General features: G+C 38.4%; 1 protein-coding gene across 6 annotated transcripts in view; it reads left to right on the top strand.

Annotated features, from left to right (window-relative positions):
• The window catches only part of PCDH15 (protocadherin related 15), a gene marked incomplete at its 3' end in the record, with an annotated part of 825,229 nt that overhangs the window by 365,229 nt on the left and 440,535 nt on the right, over positions 1-19,465 (top strand). For all 6 annotated transcript variants that reach the window (XM_081954012.1, XM_081954014.1, XM_081954013.1 and 3 more), the window contains one exon: positions 8,505-8,623. In XM_081954012.1, coding sequence (XP_081810138.1) covers positions 8,533-8,623 — 91 coding nt within the window. In that variant the 5' untranslated portion in view covers positions 8,505-8,532. The remainder of the gene's footprint in view (positions 1-8,504; positions 8,624-19,465) is intronic.

The following is a 19,465-nucleotide window of genomic DNA, read 5'->3' as shown; positions in this document are numbered from 1 at the left end:
AATGTTTTTTTTTCTTTGAAAATTAAAATAGCAAGGTTATACAAAGAGAGAGCATAAAAGCAATTGACCAAAAATTGAAAAGTCATTGTAGAAACCTTTAGTGCAACTAAGGATTTATTATTGAAGTTTCTAGCCATGGCATTATCTTTCATTGGCTTTATAGCTTTCTTGTTATGCACTGTGAGACTTAATCTGCAGATGCCATTCTGTTTAAAATACCATCACAATCACCCCCAATTTACATTCATCTATAAGTGACATAGGGACATGGTGACTTAGTGGCTAAGACGCTGAACATGTCAATCAGGAAGATTGGCAGTTCGGCAGTTCGACAGTTCGAATCCCTAACGCCGCATAAGGGAGTGAGCTCCCGTTACTTGTCCCAGCTTCTGCCAACCTAGCAGTTTGAAAGCACGTTAAAAATGCAAGTAGAAAAATAGGGACCACCTTGGTGGGAAGGTAACAGCACTCCATGTACTTTCGACGTTGAGTCATGCTGGTCACATGACCATGGAGACGTCTTCAGACAGCCCTGGCTCTTCGGCTTTGAACGGAGATGAGCACTGCCCTTTAGAGTCGGGAACGACTAGCACATATGTGCCAGGGGAACCTTTACCTTTTATAAGTGCCATGCCAAGATACAGAAAGTATTGTTTTAGAGAAGAACGGCATAATTTTAAGGATTACAGAATACTGGCGATAAAGAGGTTTTTTTTATAAGGTAGGGGAAAAAACCAACAATCATGAAGATTTTATAACACCTTGAAAAAAACACCTTTCATAGGGCATAAGCTCTTTTAGAAGATAAAAAATATGGATTGTCTTTAAGTTGTCTTCCAAACACCATCAGTATTCTCTCTTTTTTTCCCCTGTCTACTGTGATACAGTATCTGAACATTGCAGCATATTCATAAGAATATCTGGAAGATGAATGATCCCTTAATGTAAAATGTTTACTGTGAAAATATACAAATCAGCAATCAATGGAATAATTTTCCATTGTAGTGTATCTACGGTAAAACCAATTCTTGATTCAAGGAGGTTTAAAGATGCTTCCATATATTGGGAAATCTTAGCTGGATATATTGGCCATCAGTGGTGTGAATGAAATGTACTATACCAGGCACAGAGATCCATTATAGTTTTATTTTTAATTTTTTTTAAAGCCATACAGCTCACTGCTGCTGTGAAAATTATTTTGCTGCAAAACAGCAAAAATGAAGTTGTCTGCAGGAAAAAATCTCTGCACTATAACAGTGCAACTGGAATCTATCAAAATTATTTATCTGGGAATTTTGGCCACATTAAAGATATTTCAGAATAAGAGCCATCTTAGTCTTGGATAACAAAAAATCGGAATACAATTTAAAACATCTTTCTCTGAGTAGCAATTTTTATTCTAAGTAGTTCATTTAACACCCCTACTTCAGTGTAGCAATTCAGTGCATCTGATGAAGTGAACTGTGGCTCACAAAGTCTTATGCCATTTAGTAAAATTTGTTAGAAGAGGAGCCACCAGACACCTGATTTTTTATTTTTATTTTTTGGCTATATTAAAGCTTCTTTATAATCATCCTGTGCTAACTGGGTCACTGTCTACCTGCTCTGAATGGGCTTTAAATTTATTTTCTCTGCCTCTTATTTCTCTCTTTGTTTCTCTGTCTTGGTTGGTGCCACTCACATATTTCAGAGACAAATAAGCTGCATTTCTGTGTATTTCCTCAGCCAATAGTAAAGTCTGCGTCCTTCTCTGAGTTGCCAAGATAAGAACATGTTTCTTGTAAATAAAAGTTGATGTAGTAGAACTATGTTGACATTGGACAAAATCCAAATGATATTTCTAATATTAAGGTGATATTACATCTGGAAGGAGCTTGTTTCCCTCCATATCAGCTCAGAATTTTTCTGGAGAATGGGGAAACCCTATAGTAGTGATGGGTAACCTTTTTGTTGTTGGGTGCCAAAAATGTGAATGTACGCACGCGATAGTGCATGTGTGTGCTGGCACCCATATGTCCATGCATGCCCCATGCCCCCCATGCCTTCCATGCACACCGCACTGCCCACCTCCAAACTTAGCTTGGTATTTCCTTTGAGGGGCCGGGGGGGGCATTTTCGCCATTTCCAGGGTCGAGGAAAGCATCCGGAGCCTGGGGAGGGTGAAAAACAGGCCCAATGACCTCCGGAAAGCCAAAAAATCAGCTGCCCAGCACGCACATGTGCGCGGGAGCTGACAGCTTGCGTGTCGGCAGATATGGGCCTAGTGTACCACCTGTGACATACGTGCCATAGGTTTGCCATCACAGCCCTATAGGATTAATCCAATTATTTTTTATTAATCCAATTTATAGGCCGCCCCCTCTCCACCAAGGGACTCGGGGTGGCGTACAATTCAGAACACGCCCCCATGCCAAGAAAACTATCAGGAAGGCAAATTTATGCATCTTCACTCCCTCTGACATAAATTGTTTTTTTTTTTTGTGAGTAGAAGTCTTTCATGGAATTCCTTCTGGTATATTTTGAATTATTCAAACAGCCATGTGAGCCTTGCAGGCAGTGGAATAAGTACATTAGCACATTAGCTTCCTCGGAGGTAGATGTGAATCTAATTTAACATTTGAAAATGAAGGATGCACTTTTGTATCCATAGGCTTTATTCTATACATACTTGGAAGTTAGCCATATTGAACATAGAGAAATTTATTTCTGAATAAGCATGTTTATGATTGGGATGTTAACCTGCTGCAGAATTCGCCTATCTCAGCTTTTAAAAAGACTGCAGGGATATTAGGCGAAAGGTGAACAATTATTCAGAGAAACTTCAAAAAGCAAAGTAAGTGTTGCTGGCCAAAAAGGGGAGAAATATACTTTATGTACATACATACATACATACATACATACATACATACATACATACATACATACATACATACATACATACATACATACATACATACATACATACATATATATATATATATATATATATATATATATATATATATATATATATATGTTTTTGTTGTATTTGTACTGATAAATAAATAAAGGGAGACTAGTATAGATCTATTTCGAGCTAATTAGCTCTCATCAGCTAGCCATACCCTTACTGGGATTTGAACGTGGGCTGAGAAACTGCTAATGGCAAGCTAGAAAAACCAAGGAAGCAAGAACAATATGGCTTTCAGGAAGGTAGCTAATATGGGATAAATAATCTTTTTTAAAAAAAAATAAAGAGCAATTTCTCACTCTCAGCTACAGTGAGTAATGAAGATGAAAACACTTAAGAATATTTCTAAACTGATTTTCTATTATGCTTCTTCTGAGACAAACATTCAAGTACCCTATTCATTCCAGCCATGCATAGTAGACCAGACTAAGAAACCAATGACATATAGGGCAGGACTACTTTGTTAGCGTTTGCAGCAATCCAACCAGCACACAAGTAAATAATTCAGCAAGATTCATTTATATAAGAAACTTCTTTACAATGTCATGCAGCAGAAGTCAGAACAAGAACTCAGAATCCAGAAGTACAGAAGAATATTCACAGAAGCAATATAATGCAGAGGCAATATTGCAAGGCAAAGCAACACTTATATACAAATCAGTCAAGCTAAGCCACACTCAGGCTCTGAACCGCCAAACAGTCCCCATTGGCTGAACTGTTACCATGTCTATTCCAATTCATGAACCCTTATATCCTGACACACTTCAGTGGTAACAGTTATAGAAACCGAATCCTGTACATCTGAACGTCTTTCCTTCCTTTTTCTTCATAGAGCTAGGAAGGAACTCAGCTAAGACATTCACTCAATTTAGGTTCTTGGCCCAAGTCTTAGTAGCAGTTCTTTCTCCTGTCCTTCAAGGTGATCCTCTCTTCTGTCTAAAGTTCCTCATCTTCTACAACCTCTTACAGCTAATAGTTGTTTGCTATTATTAGTAAAAGAACAAACTCATTTTCTGTTGCTGCATTGGTCCCTGAAATTCAATCATCTCTCCAACTTTTAGGATTTAATAATTATTAAAAATGAAGCTATTAAAGTGGGTCTTTGAATGATAAATACTCCCATTTCCTTATTTATTGTATTATTTGCAGGTTATGATTTTTAATTGCTTTTCTGAATTGTTTATTCTGAATGCATAATAGTATTGTGAATATTAAGATTTCTATATTTACTTATTCAATTTTTATGACTTACTGAAGGGGTTTACAACCATTAGAATTATATTTGTCATCTATTGCTAATATTTGAACTGCAGCTGACAGGAGGGAGGGGGGAGGGAAGGAAGGAAGGAAGGAAGGAAGGAAGGAAGGAAGGAAGGAAGGAAGGAAGGAAGGAAGGAAAGAAAGAAAGAAAAATACTTTGAAGCTGTTTTTTTCCTATACTCAGGAATGATGCATTCTAATTTCCAACCTAGTACCAGGACAAATGAAAAATTAGCCAAAGAAGAGCTGTAAAATTACCATACAAATATGTTTAATTAGTTATCTTTTGTAAATATTTGCAAAAGTTCTTCAGTGATTCACACACTATTGGGGGGGGGGGCATTGTTTTCCTACTCTTTAGAACTTTCTGAATTATCCAGTGTAATGGATTTCTTTTGTATGTTGCTGTATATACAAAAATGCAAACAAGCAATACTATTCTATAGCATATCTTAATTTAATAAACCCACAAAATGGATTTTTTTTGACAACCTTGTCTGGATCTTATCAATGAATGGCATATAATTTGCTTATGTCCTGTCATATCTGTTAGTAAAAGATATCATACGTAGGCATTTTTTGGTCTTTGCTTCCCTAAAATAAATCAAGCCTAGAATGAAGTTAGTACAATGCCCACAGGAAATTAATACGGCTCCTGATCTGCTTTATGCACTTCTTTTTATCATATAAATATATATAATATGATTACTGTATGCATACCTTTGCTTTGTTTCCTTGGAATGCATTGCTTAGTGACAACCAAATGTTTCTATAAAGGTTTTTGTTATTTCTTGATAAAATCTTCATATAGTCATATCCCCAAAAACTATGTATTTCATTACTATTGATCTCATTAACTTAGAACTAAACTTCATTCCCATCACTGAAGATTGGTGTTTCTTTTTAAATGTAATTCCTAATATATAGAACTTTTGTTCACAAAAATGCCACAAGGCATTTTACTGGCAGTAGATAAACAAGCACATAATCCACTAAAAATATTTTTAAATATTTGTTAAATAATACTCAAAGGCTTCTCACCTTTTATTTCTAAAAGATGATTTTAAGCAAATGTAGGTACATTCTGTATTCTTGCCTAAAAGTTGGGCTAAATGGTAGATAGGCAATAGACCTGTGGTTCAGGGGACAAATTAAGAATATACGTGGGAAGCAGTCTCAAAATGTCTTGAAAAATTAAATGAAATGAAGGATGCTATGGAGACAAGGAGAATCAGAAATTAGAAGGAAAACAAGATGTAACCCTGTGAGACCTTTGGGGTCTTGTAGCAGATTAATATGTGTTTGGTGCTTTTGCAGTCTGCCAATTTCCTATTTTCTAGCTGTAATTAAAAGCATCCTGAAAAAAGACAGGAAATGCAGTGGATCGAATGGTCACCAAGGGACTGAATGGGAGATTTATTATACTTGTGTTATATAGTTTATACTTGTCTAAAATCAATTTTGTCATCCTTCATTCTTTACATAATAATTTGAATAGAATAGAATAGAATAGAATAGAATAGAATAGAATAGAATAGAATAGAATTCTTTATTGGCCAAGTGTGATTGGACACACAAGGAATTTGTCTTTGGTGCCTATGCTCTCAGTGTACATAAAAAGACAAGATACATTCGTCAAGAATCATAAGATACAACACTTAATGATAGTCATAGGGTACAAATAAGCAACCAGGAAACAATCAATATAAATATAAATGCAAGCAACAAGTTACAGTCATGCAGTTATAAGTGGGAGGAGATGGGTGATAGGAACGATGAGAAGACTAATAGTAATAGTAATGCAGCCTTAGTGAATAGTTTGACAGTGTTGAGGGAATTATTTGTTTAGCAGAGTGATGGCGTTCAGATAAAAACTGTCCTTGTGTCTAGTTGTTCTGGTGTGCAGTGCTCTATAGCGTCGTTTTGAGGGTAGGAGTTGAAACAGTTTTTGTCCAGGATGTGAGGGGTCTGTAAATATTTTCACGGCCCTTTTTTTGACTCGGGGAGTATATACAGGTCCTCAGTGGAAGGCAGGTTGTAGCGATTGTTTTTTCTGCAGTTCTGATTATCCTCTGAAGTCTGTGTCTGTCTTGTTGGGTTGCAGAACCAAACCAGACAGTTATAGAGGTTCAGATGACAGACTCAATAATTCCTCTGAAGAACTGAATCAGCAGCTCCTTGGGCAGTTTGAGCTTCCTGAGTTGGCGTAGAAAGAACATTCTTTGTTGTGCTTTTTTCGATGACGTTTTTGATGTTAGGTGTCCATTTTAGGTCTTGAGGTATAATAGAACCTAGAAATTTGAAGGTTGGAATAACAGTTGGAAGGAAACTTTGAGGTCTTCTACTCCAATCCCCTGTTCATGTAGGAAACCCTGTACCATTTCAGACAAATCTACTTTATCCATTTATGTTGTTCTTTGTTCTACATCTATATTTTAAAAGAATTCTACCTGCATTTCAAATATATCAATATTTATTATTTCCTAAATGTTCCCAAATATTTAATTAATTTAGTTAATTGATATTTAGTTAATTGAAATAACTGATGCTGGATTCCCCCCCTCCCCCGGTCTACCAGGAAGAAAAAGGGTTGAAATATCAGGTGTGTTCAGTCAAACTCCTAAGACAGCTCTGATAGAAAAGAAAAGAAAAATGACTTCTGGGAGAGAAAGGATAGCAGTGATTGAAATGATTTTAGTCTGAAAGTAGAATAGTTTTGATGTTAGCAATTGTTAAACAATAAGAAAGAAAATAGAAAGAAACAATAAGAAACAATAGAAAGAAAATAGACTCAAGGAAAGAAGCCAGGCTCACAAAAACTAAGATACTGTATAGTCCCACAATTATGGAACAACAGAAAAAAATATATTAAATTAGATGGTTAATCCTGTACTGTTCTACTGTATTGCTATAAAAATCTACACTGAGATTATTGTAATATAACCCTTTATTCCTTCCCTTTATTATTTAGTTTTCTTGTTTATGTTGTCCGTTAGGCTTTATTCAGTTTTATTTTTACACAAAGGGGACTTGGCAGTATAATTTGTCTTTTCATTATGATTGCTAATTTGCAGAAAAACCTAGTAAGTATTTGTGATAAAGTAACTATGATTTTAAGATTGGGCAATGCTATTTTAAGATGGAGATGAGAATATTGTAACCATCAAAATGTTGCCTAGATTCCATCATTTCTATGTGGCATAGCCAGGTTATTAATTTACATGTAGTCCTTAACTAATGACCACAATTGAGCCCAAAATTTATGTTGCTACGTGAGGCATTTGTTAAGTGAATTTTAATCCACCTTTCTTGCAACAGTTGTTAAGTGAATCACTGAATGTGCTAGATTAGTAACATGGTTGTTAAGTGAATCTGGCTTCCCCATTGATTTTGCTTGTGAGAAGGTTGCAAAAAGTGATCACATGACCCCAGGACACTGCAATCATGTAATATGTACCAGTTACCAAACACCTGAATTTTGATCATATGACCACAGGGATGCCATAGCTGTTGCAAGTGTGAAAAATGGTCATAAGTCACTTTTTTGGTGATCATGTAACTTTGAACGATCACTAAATGAACTGTTGTAAATCGAGGAGTACCTGTATATCCAAACGCAGCTTGTAACAACAATCTGCTTGAGCGGGACTAATGTATGCATTTTGATACTGTACGCTTTCAGCGGTCAAAATATGTCACATGCATTAGCTCAATAATTTCCCAAGTCTAATTTTCACAACGCTGTTGATATATCTGAAATTGCAGTGGTCAAATCAGTGACCTCCTGCATCATTTTAGTAATGCAAATGGAAACCCTCTCAGTCAATATGGTGAGGGGCTAATGGTAAAAGCTGGCATTGCAATTGTGTCCTCTAATGGACAACGAGAGGAGCAAGTTCAAACCACACTCATTTCTTCCATAAGTAGACACACTAAAAAACGGGTGGGGGGAGAACTGGATGGTTTTGGGTTGTTAAAAGCATTACAAGAAATAAAGGGACAAGTTACAAAGGAGGAAATATCTTTCCCAAAAATTTGGATAATTGGGGAGTTTTCCATCGCAGAGCTTTAACCTATGGTAATTCGGAACAAGGATAATTTAAGTCTATGTTAATGGATTGAGTTTTTTTTTTAAAAATGCTATCTTTTCCCCATAGCCTTGTTTTCTCAAACTGCAAAAACAGGTCATTTTGGAATCATTTCCTGGAAGAAAAAGTGCTCTTGTTAATTTACGCACACTTTTATTATTATTAATAATAATAATATATTAATCATAAACCCTCTCTTTTTCTAGCTTTCTCTTGATTGAAGCGTGACATAAAATGCTACAGCAGCCTGGCTTTTCAAAATGGTTAGCGATAAGCATTGCAGTTTCAGTTGCCTTCATAGATTGCTTGGCCCAGAATGATGATGGTAAGTGTTTGCTTGTATTTTTTTTCCCCTGTTACTACATAGTTTTATATAAAGTCCCAGGAGGGAAAAAGAAAAAGAAAGAAAGAAAGAAAGAAAGAAAGAAAGAAAGAAAGAAAGAAAGAAAGAAAGAAAGAAAGAAAGAAAGAAAGAAATGATTGGAACAAGCATAACAAATACATTGCAAGTTTCTTTTCCATATCCTAAGAGGATTTCAATTTATGTTTGCTATGCAAATTGCTCTGTGAGTACATTCTAAACCTCCAATTGCCACAGACCTAATAAAAAGAATATTGATTCTTTACCACAGTGGTCCCTAACCTTTCCGGTTTTGTGGACTGGTGTGTGTGTGTGGGTAGGAGGAAATGGTTCCGTGCAAACATTTACATGGGAAGCGGGCACTTGCACATGCGCGTGAAACTCCATTTGTGTGAGCAGCAGGCGTGCCCGTCGCTCACACAAATGGAGTTTCATGAATGTGCACGAGTGCCCCCTGCTTGTGCAAATTGAGGAGTGTTTGTTTGTTTGTTTTATTGGATTTATATGCTGCCCTTCTCCCAAAGGACTCAGGGCAGCGTACAACATTAAAAAACACACATCCCGAAAGTTAAAAAGAAATTAAATACGTATCCAAAAAAACAAACCCAATTTATAGGACAATACATTTAAAAAATGAGTTAAAATTAACAGGCCAGGCCGGCTTGCTGGAAAAGCCAACTTTTTAGGGCGCATCGGAAGGACCAGAGGTCAGGGATTATGCAAAGCTCTGGGGGCAGCTCATTCCAGAGGGAAGGCGCTCCCACAGAGAAGGCTCTCCCCCTGGGGGTCACCAGCCGACACTGTCTGGCCGACGGCACCCTGAGGAGGCCAACTCTGTGGGATCGTACTGGACGGTGGGAGGCTACTGGTGGCAATAGGTGGTCTCGCAGGTACCCTGGGCCTAAGCCATGGAGCGCTTTAAAGGTCATAATTAATACCTTGAATCGCACCCGAAAAACAACCAGCAACGAGTGCAGGCCACCTAAAAGGGGTGTAACATGGGAGCACCTAGGTACCCCCATGACAACCCGCGTGGCCGCATTCTGGACCAGCTGAAGCCTCTGGGTGCTCTTCAAGGGCAGCCCCATGTAGAGAGCGTTGCAGTAGTCCAGGCGAGAAAGGACGAGGGCATGAGTGACTGTGCACAGAGCGAGTGCAAGCATGTGTATCTGCTGCTTGCGTGGTCCAGTTCTCAATGGGCCGTGTCCTGGGGGTTGAGTACCCCTGCTTCACAGTGCATAAGTCCATAGCTTTTATCTGGAATGTAATAGGGATAATCTGTTATTGTCTGTTTCTTTGTCTTAGTATTATTTTTGCCACTGTTGACAGAATTGTCAATTAAGATTCCATGTGATAATATTTGGTGAACATTGGGAGGCATTGATTTTCTGTACAATTGGGATTTATTTACAAGCCAATACAATTGTTCTAAAATATCTAAAAAGAGTTAGAGGAAATAGAGTGAGAGGAAATAGTACAGCATACTTCTCAAACCTTACAAACTACTTAGCTGTGGTCAAGGAAATAAAATCAGTTTGATCCCATAATAACCAGATTAAACAAGTAAGGATGTCCAAGATATTTACTAAAAATAGAGATGATAATTCCTGTTGAGCACCTGTGTAGAGGGGGGCAATTCAGAATAACATGCTCCAACATTTTAATTATTCCTTCACTGCTTGGATAAAGTCTCTGTGCAAAGGGGATCTTTTGGTGTCTCCTTGCCGTAACCGCTGTTGGAAGGGCTGAATCTAACTAAGCAAGGTAAAGCCCTTTTGAATTTGTTTTTTTTTTTTAGGCAGCTATGATATCTAGGTGGTTGCAGAAGATGTGCAAAATGGTTGAAGAAGGTGTTTCTGGGTAGAATGGAAAAATCTGATTGCAACTCCAAGTCAGAGTTTCTGCTGTTTGAAATGACCTAGTGCACATTCCTGCCCATCTCAAAGTATAAAGTTGCATTTAAGCATATATTGCCTGGCCCCAGGAAGACTGAAAGCTGTTGATAATAATTAAAGGGATCAAGTTGGTTGGAAAAAGGGAAATGGGAAAAGATTAAAATATGGAAGTTTTGATTTTAAGTAGCCCCGCTGTGTAACAAAGGAACATGTTCAAGATGCTTGAAAAAAATGTTCTCAAAAACTTGGATTGAAATCTTTCCAAAGGAAGCAATAATCTTTAAACACATATCTCCACCTTGTCATCACCCAAGTATTATTTCAAATATTTCTATTGCTAAGAATAATGATTTTCCAAATGGTAGTCAGCTTCTTCAAAACCACACAACATGAAACAATACATGTTGGCTTGATTGTCTAACCTTTATGAAATGTGACAGAATGAATTTGGCCTAGAATGAACTCTTGCTAGAACTGTTATATGCGGGGATTGCACTGCACTCTTAATAATTAACAATAGATAGCAGCATCCATTTTGGAATCAGCATATCAGAAGACGTGGCCCAGCACTGTTTCTCTCCCATCTGTCATAAGATTTCAATGATTAGGCACTTTTATTTTCTCCTCTTCCAGATACTTGAAGCAAAATGCATCAGGTTGGTTTACTGGCTTATGCCACCAGGTAGAAACATATGGTCTAAAGGGCCATGATTTGTTTAGTGTGGGGAGTGAATGTCATAGCCTTCCTAAATCAATGGTTCTCTGTAAGGTAAGGAGAAGCTACCTGGCTAGCCAATCTGTATTCATAAGAAACATTGCTTCCTTAGATTACTTCCTTTTCTTCAGATTGATAGCTGCATTTACCAGTGTTTTTTACCTGGTCATCAATTGATGGAAGTAAAAGTCTGTCTTGAAATGGGCTATTCAGGTGTTTGTGTGTCAAATGCTTGTACAGCACTTCGGGGCTAATGTCCACTCTAATTGTGCATAGCCACTACCATGCTTCAATGTTGATTTTATAGTGACATTAATGGTAGCAAGAGGTATTTGATTTTTTTTATATTACAAGTGAAAGTAATTCTCCTTACTGACAGAATTTTCTCTCAGGGGAGAAAATTTATATATATATATATTGGTCCTGACTTCTGTAGAAAGAGTGAACTCTTTCTAGCCCATACGCAGTGATATTTCACAGTAATATCCAACAACATTTTGGTGGGTTTTTGTATAGTTCTCACTTTAATACCCATTGAAGAATGTGGAATATTGAGATTGAAGGAAATATTTATAGAGGCGTTTTTCGGTGTCACTGGGGAAATAGATTAATTTGAAATGTATAAATTCTCTTTTTTTAAACAAAATATATATCTTCACATTCAGGAACTCACATTTACTGTTCCGGTAGTTCAAAATGATCAAAAAGAAAATTTGCTATAAAGAAACTTGATTATAACCAATTATTTTGCTTTTTCATCTACTTGACTGATATGTTTCCTTCTGGTTTTTTTTTTTTTTAAATCAGAAACAGATCTCCATGTGGTGAAATAGAATTCTTTTTACTAATACGGTAATATATGCTGGAAGGTTACTTCTTCGTTTGTAATTTTTTGCATGGAAAGTATAGAATATTTGAAATAATTCTGCATTTTTTTTCTTTTCTTTTTTTACTTGGAGCAAATATTTATATTTATTTACTTTTTATTTATTTATTTATTTATTTATTTATTTATATTCTGCCTTTGTTGTTTTTGTAAAAAACTCAAGGCAGCAAATATGCATCATATTTCTCCTTTCTCCTATCTTCCTCACAACCGCCCTGTGATGAAGACTGGGCTGAGAGAGAATAACTGGCCCAAAGTTACCCAGCTGCCTTTCTTGCCTCAGGCAGATTAGAACTCACAATCTTCTGACTTCTACTTTAGGGCCTTAAGCATTAGACCAAACTGGCTCTCTCTCTCTCATATATCTTAATAAATAATTCAATTTTAATTATCTTCTAATATTTTATGGCTTTCCTTTTGTGACTTGCTGTATTTACCATTACAATTTCATGTTATTGACAGTTATTTTAATCAAAACAACTCTTGATAGAAGCTTGCAAGCTTTAGGAACTATGGTTGCAGACTGTGATTATTATAGTATAGTTCAGAAACCTAAAATTGCAGCAGTAATGTTCCCACTTATTTTTCTTTCAAGGACCATAACAATCATTTTCAACATGAAAAATGTAGTATCTGAATTCTTCCTCAATTTACAATAGCCAGTACATTCACAAATCAATAAACTGACTGGCCACATATATTTTAATGTGGTGTGTTAAAATAACATAGAAGTTGATGTTAAGATCTGTCTCCTAAAACATGCTGTTGAGAATAGTTTTAAGAGGGGAAAAAAGAATCTCAAATAAGTAAAGAGATTTTAAAATTATAAGAAAATAAGGAAAATACATCCTTAATTTTGGGGTTATTACACATATCTGAGGAAAGAAAGCTAAGCTGATTAATGAAGAATGTATGACATTCTTAGTTGCCAAATCAAATCCTAAGTCAACCATGGCCATTTAGACAATTTAACAATCGAAAATGGCCTACAGTTATAGTTGAAAGAAATCACAGCTACAATTCTAATTATAAATTCAGAGAGGGTGAATCACAATTTCGTCAAATCTGCTATGACTATATACTATAGCCTTGATGGTGAACCTATGGCATGCGTGCCAGAGGTGACACGCAGAGCCCTCTCTGTTGGCATGCGCACTATCGTCAGCTGCTCTTCTGGTTTCCTGAAAACAGCCCAAAATGGCCTGAAAATACACACGGACATATGCCTCCAACTTCTAGTTTGGGCACTCAGTGCCATAAAAGTTCACCATCATGTACTATAGAATAACAAGGTGTACCAATGTTGTGCTCGAATGTTGTGAAATTCAAGCTATTGGAATAAAGTAAAATAATATTTTATCCAATATCCAATGATATGTGTAACATTTCAAGATTAAACCCTGCAATTGGAATCTCCAGAATTTCTGAGACTTCAGGAGTTGGTATTCCTCTTTGGAATTCACAGTTGGGGTGAAATACTTGAATTCTTTTTCTGTTTTTTCGTACTAGCCTAAAATGGGAAAAGAGTGAGAGTTGACTGGGGAATTCTGGGACTTGAAGTCGACACATTTTAAAAGTTGTTAAGGTTGAGAAACACTGTTCTACACAATGGTTGTCCTAAGTTTTAGTTCACATTACTTCTGTGTCATGAATTTTATTAAGAACAGACTGGATTCTTAATGTGGGACATTCTGTGCATCTTGAATTTTTAAACTGTTCTCCTTTCCTTTCCTTTCCTTGGAATCCAATGAAATTTTGCTGACCCTGATTAAACTGAAAGGAGCTTTTGTCCATTTGCTTTAAAAAAGGGCTGATATGAGACCAACAAATCTCTCATTCCATTTAATGAGGTTGTTTGTAAAGTTTATTTGTGGCACCAGAATTAATACATATCCCATCTTACGATGGCGAAAGTACAATCTGGGGAGTTCTTTCTGATTTAATTTAGCAATTTATTTACCGTCTTCTTTTCCCTTGCTACAACAATTCATACTCACGCAATTTAGCTGGGCCAGTTTACTTTATTTCCTGTTTCTCAGACAATTAGTTTGCAAATAACCCTAAACTGTTGCAATGGAGGCACCACTTGTTTTTGTGTTGGATTTTGCATGCCAAATCTTCTGTAATTCTTTCTTTCTCAGAGCTTCTCAAATTAAAGTTTTGCCGGTGATTAGTTTTAAACAAAGTTCTGTCTGTCTCTCCTTTCCAGTAGACAACCTGAAATGTCCTGATTTTGAAGTAGAAAATTTAAGAACAGAGCAAATAACAAGTTGTTTTCTGCTTTTCATTGATATCTAGGTCCTCTCATTATCTTGGGCATTTTTACAGAACCTCCACTTTTTAAATTGTGGATAATTTATCACAGAGATCTAAAACAGTTTTCTAAATATATTTGGCTTCATCTAGGTCTTGTGGAGGCAAATGAATAGAATCTTTAATTAGCAGATAATTCTGGTTCTGCTGTGATTTAAGCAGCATTTCTCAAACTGGGCCACTTTAAGTTGTGTGGCCATCAACTTGCAGAATTCCCCAGCTTCTGTTGGGAATTCTGGGACTTAAGGTCCACACATTTTAAAGTTGTTGAAGTTGAGAAATACCGTATTTTTCGCCCTATAGGACGCTCCGGAATACAAGACGCACCCAATTTTAAAGGAGGAAAATCTAGACAAAAAAGATTATGAACCAAATACTATAGTAAAATATTTTATATCAACTGTATAAAGTTAACAGCAGTTTAAGAACAATTTTATGTCAACCATGTAACATATTAAAAACTATCTTTACTCTCATTAACAGTCAGAGCAAGAAACAGCAAGAAATCCAGAAATGAAAGAACTGTCAATATTACCAATATGTTCTTCATTTCCCCTCCCCACTTATATTTCATCTGGTGCTCTCTTATCCAGCCATATTTCATCTAGTGGTCTCATAACCCCTCATATCTCATCTGGTGCTCTCTAACCCCCATATTTCATCTGGTGGTCTCTAACCCCCTCATATGCATCTGGTTTGAGTGAATGCTGCTGGAAAGGAGATTGTAAAAACTCATGAATGAAACTCATTTAACAATGCTCTTGCTTAGCAACCAAAACTTTGGGCACAATTGTGATCATAAGTTATCTTCCTTTTTCTTTCTTTCTTTCTTTCTTTCTTTCTTTCTTTCTTTCTTTCTTTCTTTCTTTTTCTTCCTTCCTTCCTTCTTCCTTTCTTTCTTGTGTCTCTCTCTCCCTCTTTCTTTCCTTCCTTCCTTCCTTCCTTCCTTCCTTCCTTCCTTTCCTTCCTTCCTTTCTTGTGTCTCTCTCTCTCCAACGTTCTTTCTTTCTCTTTCTATCTTTGTCTCTCTCTCTCCCTTCCTTCCTTTCTCTCTTACTCTTTCTTTCTCACTCTCCCCCCCCTCACACACACATATGTACCTTCCAGTTGGCAAAAATTTCTGTTTTGCCAGCTGGGAGGCTGGCAAAGAAGCCTCGTTTTCCCTGCCGCCCGTGGCACTTCACTTGCTGCAACTCGGACAATGGGGAGGTGGGCATAGCGCTGTCCGGGTTGCAGCAAGAAGAAGGATCGGCTGTGGGAGTCGGGCAGAGCAGCGCGCAGAGCCCGGCTCCCCGGGGCTCCGCGCGGCTCCGCACGCTGCTCTGCCGGATTCCCGCAGCCGATCCTTCTTCTTTAGGGGTCAGCGGATGATCGGCAGACCGGCAGAGCAGCGCGCAGAGCCCGTCTCCCCGGGGCTCCGCGCAGCTCCGCACGCTGCTCTGCCGGATTCCCGCAGCCGATCCTTCTTCTTTAGGGGTCAGCGGATGATCGGCAGACCAGCAGAGCAGTGCGCAGAGCCCGTCTCCCCGGGGCTCCGCGCGGCTCCGCACGCTGCTCTGCCGGATTCCCACAGCCGATCCTTCTTCTTTAGGGGTCAGCGGATGATCGGCAGACCGGCAGAGCAGCACGCAGAGCCCGTCTCCCCGGGGCTCCGTGCGGCTCCGCACGCTGCTCTGCCGGACTCCCGCAGCCGATCCTTCTTCTTGCTGCAACCCGGACAGCGCTACTCCCACCTCCCCATTGTCCGAGTTGCAGCAAGTGAAGTGCCACGGGCGGCAGGGAAAACGAGGCTTCTTTGCCAGCCTCCCAGCTGGCAAAACAGAATTTTTTGCCAACTGGAAGGTACGTATGTGTGTGTGAGAGGGGGGGGGAGAGTGAGAAAGAAAGAGTAAGAGAGAAAGGAAGGAAGGGAGAGAGAGAGACAAAGATAGAAAGAGAAAGAAAGAACGTTGGAGAGAGAGAAAAGGTCTTTGCTCCCTCTCTCTTGCAGCAAGCCCCGATGCAAAAAAACACCAAGGACTTGCGAGTGAGTGACAGGGGCGGAGCTTCCGGGTTCATTGACCAACCGCAGAAACCCACCACTGCCCAGGTGGCTACATTTGGCCTATAAGACGCACCCAGATTTTCACCCTCTTTTTTGGAGTAAAAAAGTGCGTCTTATAGGGCGAAAAATACGGGTAATTGATTTTGAGAATTTAATTTCCTTTGTCCTTCCCTGGTTCTTAGGTCTTACATCAGTTCTTAAACCAAAAGTTCTGAAGCATTTTGATCTTGAAAGAACAAAGAGAAAACTGTAATCTTTCCAACATTCCTGTGTCAACAGGAAACTTTTCTGTTTCCATTTTGAATATGCTGTCTGTCAGGTCCTATGAATCAAGAAAGATGTGCAGAATTACTTATGAGCAGTTTACTTTATTGTTCCTCATCTATAGACAGAAATATTGCCAAACTACTTTCAACTACTTCCATTATTAAAGCTATACTCTAAGAATTGCTAGGGATCCGCCATCTTAATTCTATCCCAGCCTAATGACCTAAACTTTGCTCTGGAATCCATCTCCTCCTCCTGGAAATCCTGACTACATTCCACTACACTTTCTCTCCTAATCTTTGACTTATAACCAACCCTTTCTCAGTATTTCATAGAATATATTATGGGCCCATAATCTATCTATCTATCTATCTATCTATCTATCTCTCTCTCTCTCTCTCTCTCTCTCTCTCTCTCTCTCTCTCTCTCTCTCTCTCTCTCTCTCTCTCTCTCTCTCTCTCTCTCTCTCTCTGTTGCATTTGTGCTGATAACAAGGCAACATTTTAAAAAATGGCTTTCTGCCTGGATGGCTCCTAGGGTGAGCTGATAGACAGAAAAGGGAAGCAGTATGCTCCCTCCCATATTTGGGCATACCAGGGGTTGTGACACAATACATATAAAGAAACCTGAGCTCCTGCCCAACAATGTTAGAGGTGACTCCAAAGAGCAAAAGCTCTTGTGAAAACAAAGCAAGTAGGAAGCACCCATAGCAGTGGTGCGTTCCAGCTCCTGTTGCAACTGGTACGCTGCAACAGGACCAGGCATCCACTATGTGCACGTGCTCAGCACATGCATACGTACCCACTACCCACGACGCTCCAGCTGCTCAGCAGAGAGTCACGCAGGTGCCGTATGCCCCATGCTTGTGTACAAATGCCCCAACCGGCTCAAATAGAGGTAAGGAGAGCAGGTGGGCAGGTGGGCCCTCTGGAGCACCATACCGGAATGGTACCTTGTGCTCCCAGAAGGCACCAGTATGCCCCTACTGGGGCATACCGGTCGTATCCCACCACTGACCCACAGGCAAAGTGAATCTTGAATTCTCCAGCCACTTGCGTGATTTACTAGACCACCTTCCACCCCACCCACACCCACACTTTTTCCACTGTTTGCCTGCCTTCTGAGTATGTAGAAATCATGGCAAGAAAACAGACATATCAATCTGCAGATTACCATAGGAGGGCAAATGAAAGAAACAAAATGTTAAAAAGTTGTGATATTTAGTCGCTACTCACCAAGCACATCTAAATTATATTAAAGTAACCAACTAAATTATATTGCAGTAAAGTAAATAATGTTAAAGTGAAGTATTTACAATCCCCAATGCATGTCATAGCTTTTGAGCACCCCTAATGTAGGGAAATTGAAAATTGAAAAAAATTGACATGACCTAAGAGGCAGCAAAAAGATCCAGAAAAACCTATGCTATTGTTGCTATCCAAAGGATGTGTAGATTTTTGCAGGCTATGTAAAAGGTTTGCCTTGAAGTCCAGCAGCTCTGTTTTGCCCCAGCCCTAATTATAGACTAGATTTGGAAACTTATTCCAGAAGAGGACAACTTGTAAGAAAATTAGAGTTTTAGCTTCACATTGTATACCTGAATACCACAAGAATCAAGATGGCTGAACTTTTATAGCCTCTAAAATCGATTTCTTCATTCTTCTTTGTATTGGTACAATCTAAAATGTTCCAACCTGTGGTGACAGCAATAACAAAACATAATCTGAAAAAGTTTGGATCTCACCTGCCTTTCATAGGAATATTCATAACAACCAGCCCGATACACAGGGTTGTTGTAGTGGAGAAAATAGGAGAAAGGTGTGTTGGATATGTTTTCTGCCTTGAATTTTTCAAAGAAATAATCAAGGCACGATACAAATTAATAAGATAAACGCAATTTCTGCATTATTACAGTGTGGGAATAAAGCAAGTGGCTAGATCTTGCTTTTCATCTTATTTTTTGTAAAATATTTTGATGAATAAGGTAAAGCACAAAAGACTAGAGACAAAACAAGATCATATCACCACAAATATATACATTTATAAATTTGCTAGAGGCATAAGGACAGGCTAAGCTCTGTACAATATAACAGATGACCTGCAATATTCAATGCATCATAGTCAGGCACCTGCACATTGCAAGCAACCAATCAAAATAGAAACATCATTCCAAGTAACCAATTAAACAGCATCTCCCAGGAAACCCACAAGTGCCAACCAGCCTGCCAAATCCAAATCTGAGGAAGGCTTGCTGGGTCGTGGGATGAAATGACTGCAAAAAAACTGATAGATACTCTGGAAAATCTGACTTATAAATATGAAGGTACATTCAAATAGCATAGAAATTATTTCATTCTGCTTCCATCCCTAATCCTTCGTAGGCCAGTTTGAAGCATTCAAATAATCATCTGTGTTTCTTCTGAGAGCACTAAGGAACAGGTGGGGCACCCTGTGAGTTCTTTTTCCAGCTAACTAGTAGAATAGATTAAAAATGGGCAAACGATATCTTATTCCCAGAGTTCCTATATCTGCTGGCTTAAAATAAAAAAAAATCCTTATCTTTGCCCTACACAACAATGAACAAAATGAATTGCTTCCTCTCCCTCCCTCCCTCCCTCTCGCTTTCCCTCCCTCTCTCCTTCTCTCTCTCCCTCCCTCCTTCTCTCCATCTCTCCATCCCTATCTT

This window comes from Natrix helvetica (genome assembly GCF_964273705.1).
Source record: "Natrix helvetica genome assembly, chromosome: 5".
Lineage (NCBI taxonomy): Eukaryota > Metazoa > Chordata > Lepidosauria > Squamata > Natricidae > Natrix > Natrix helvetica.
The sequence above is the reverse complement of the archived record's forward strand: the minus strand, read 5'-3'. Positions and strand labels throughout refer to the sequence as shown.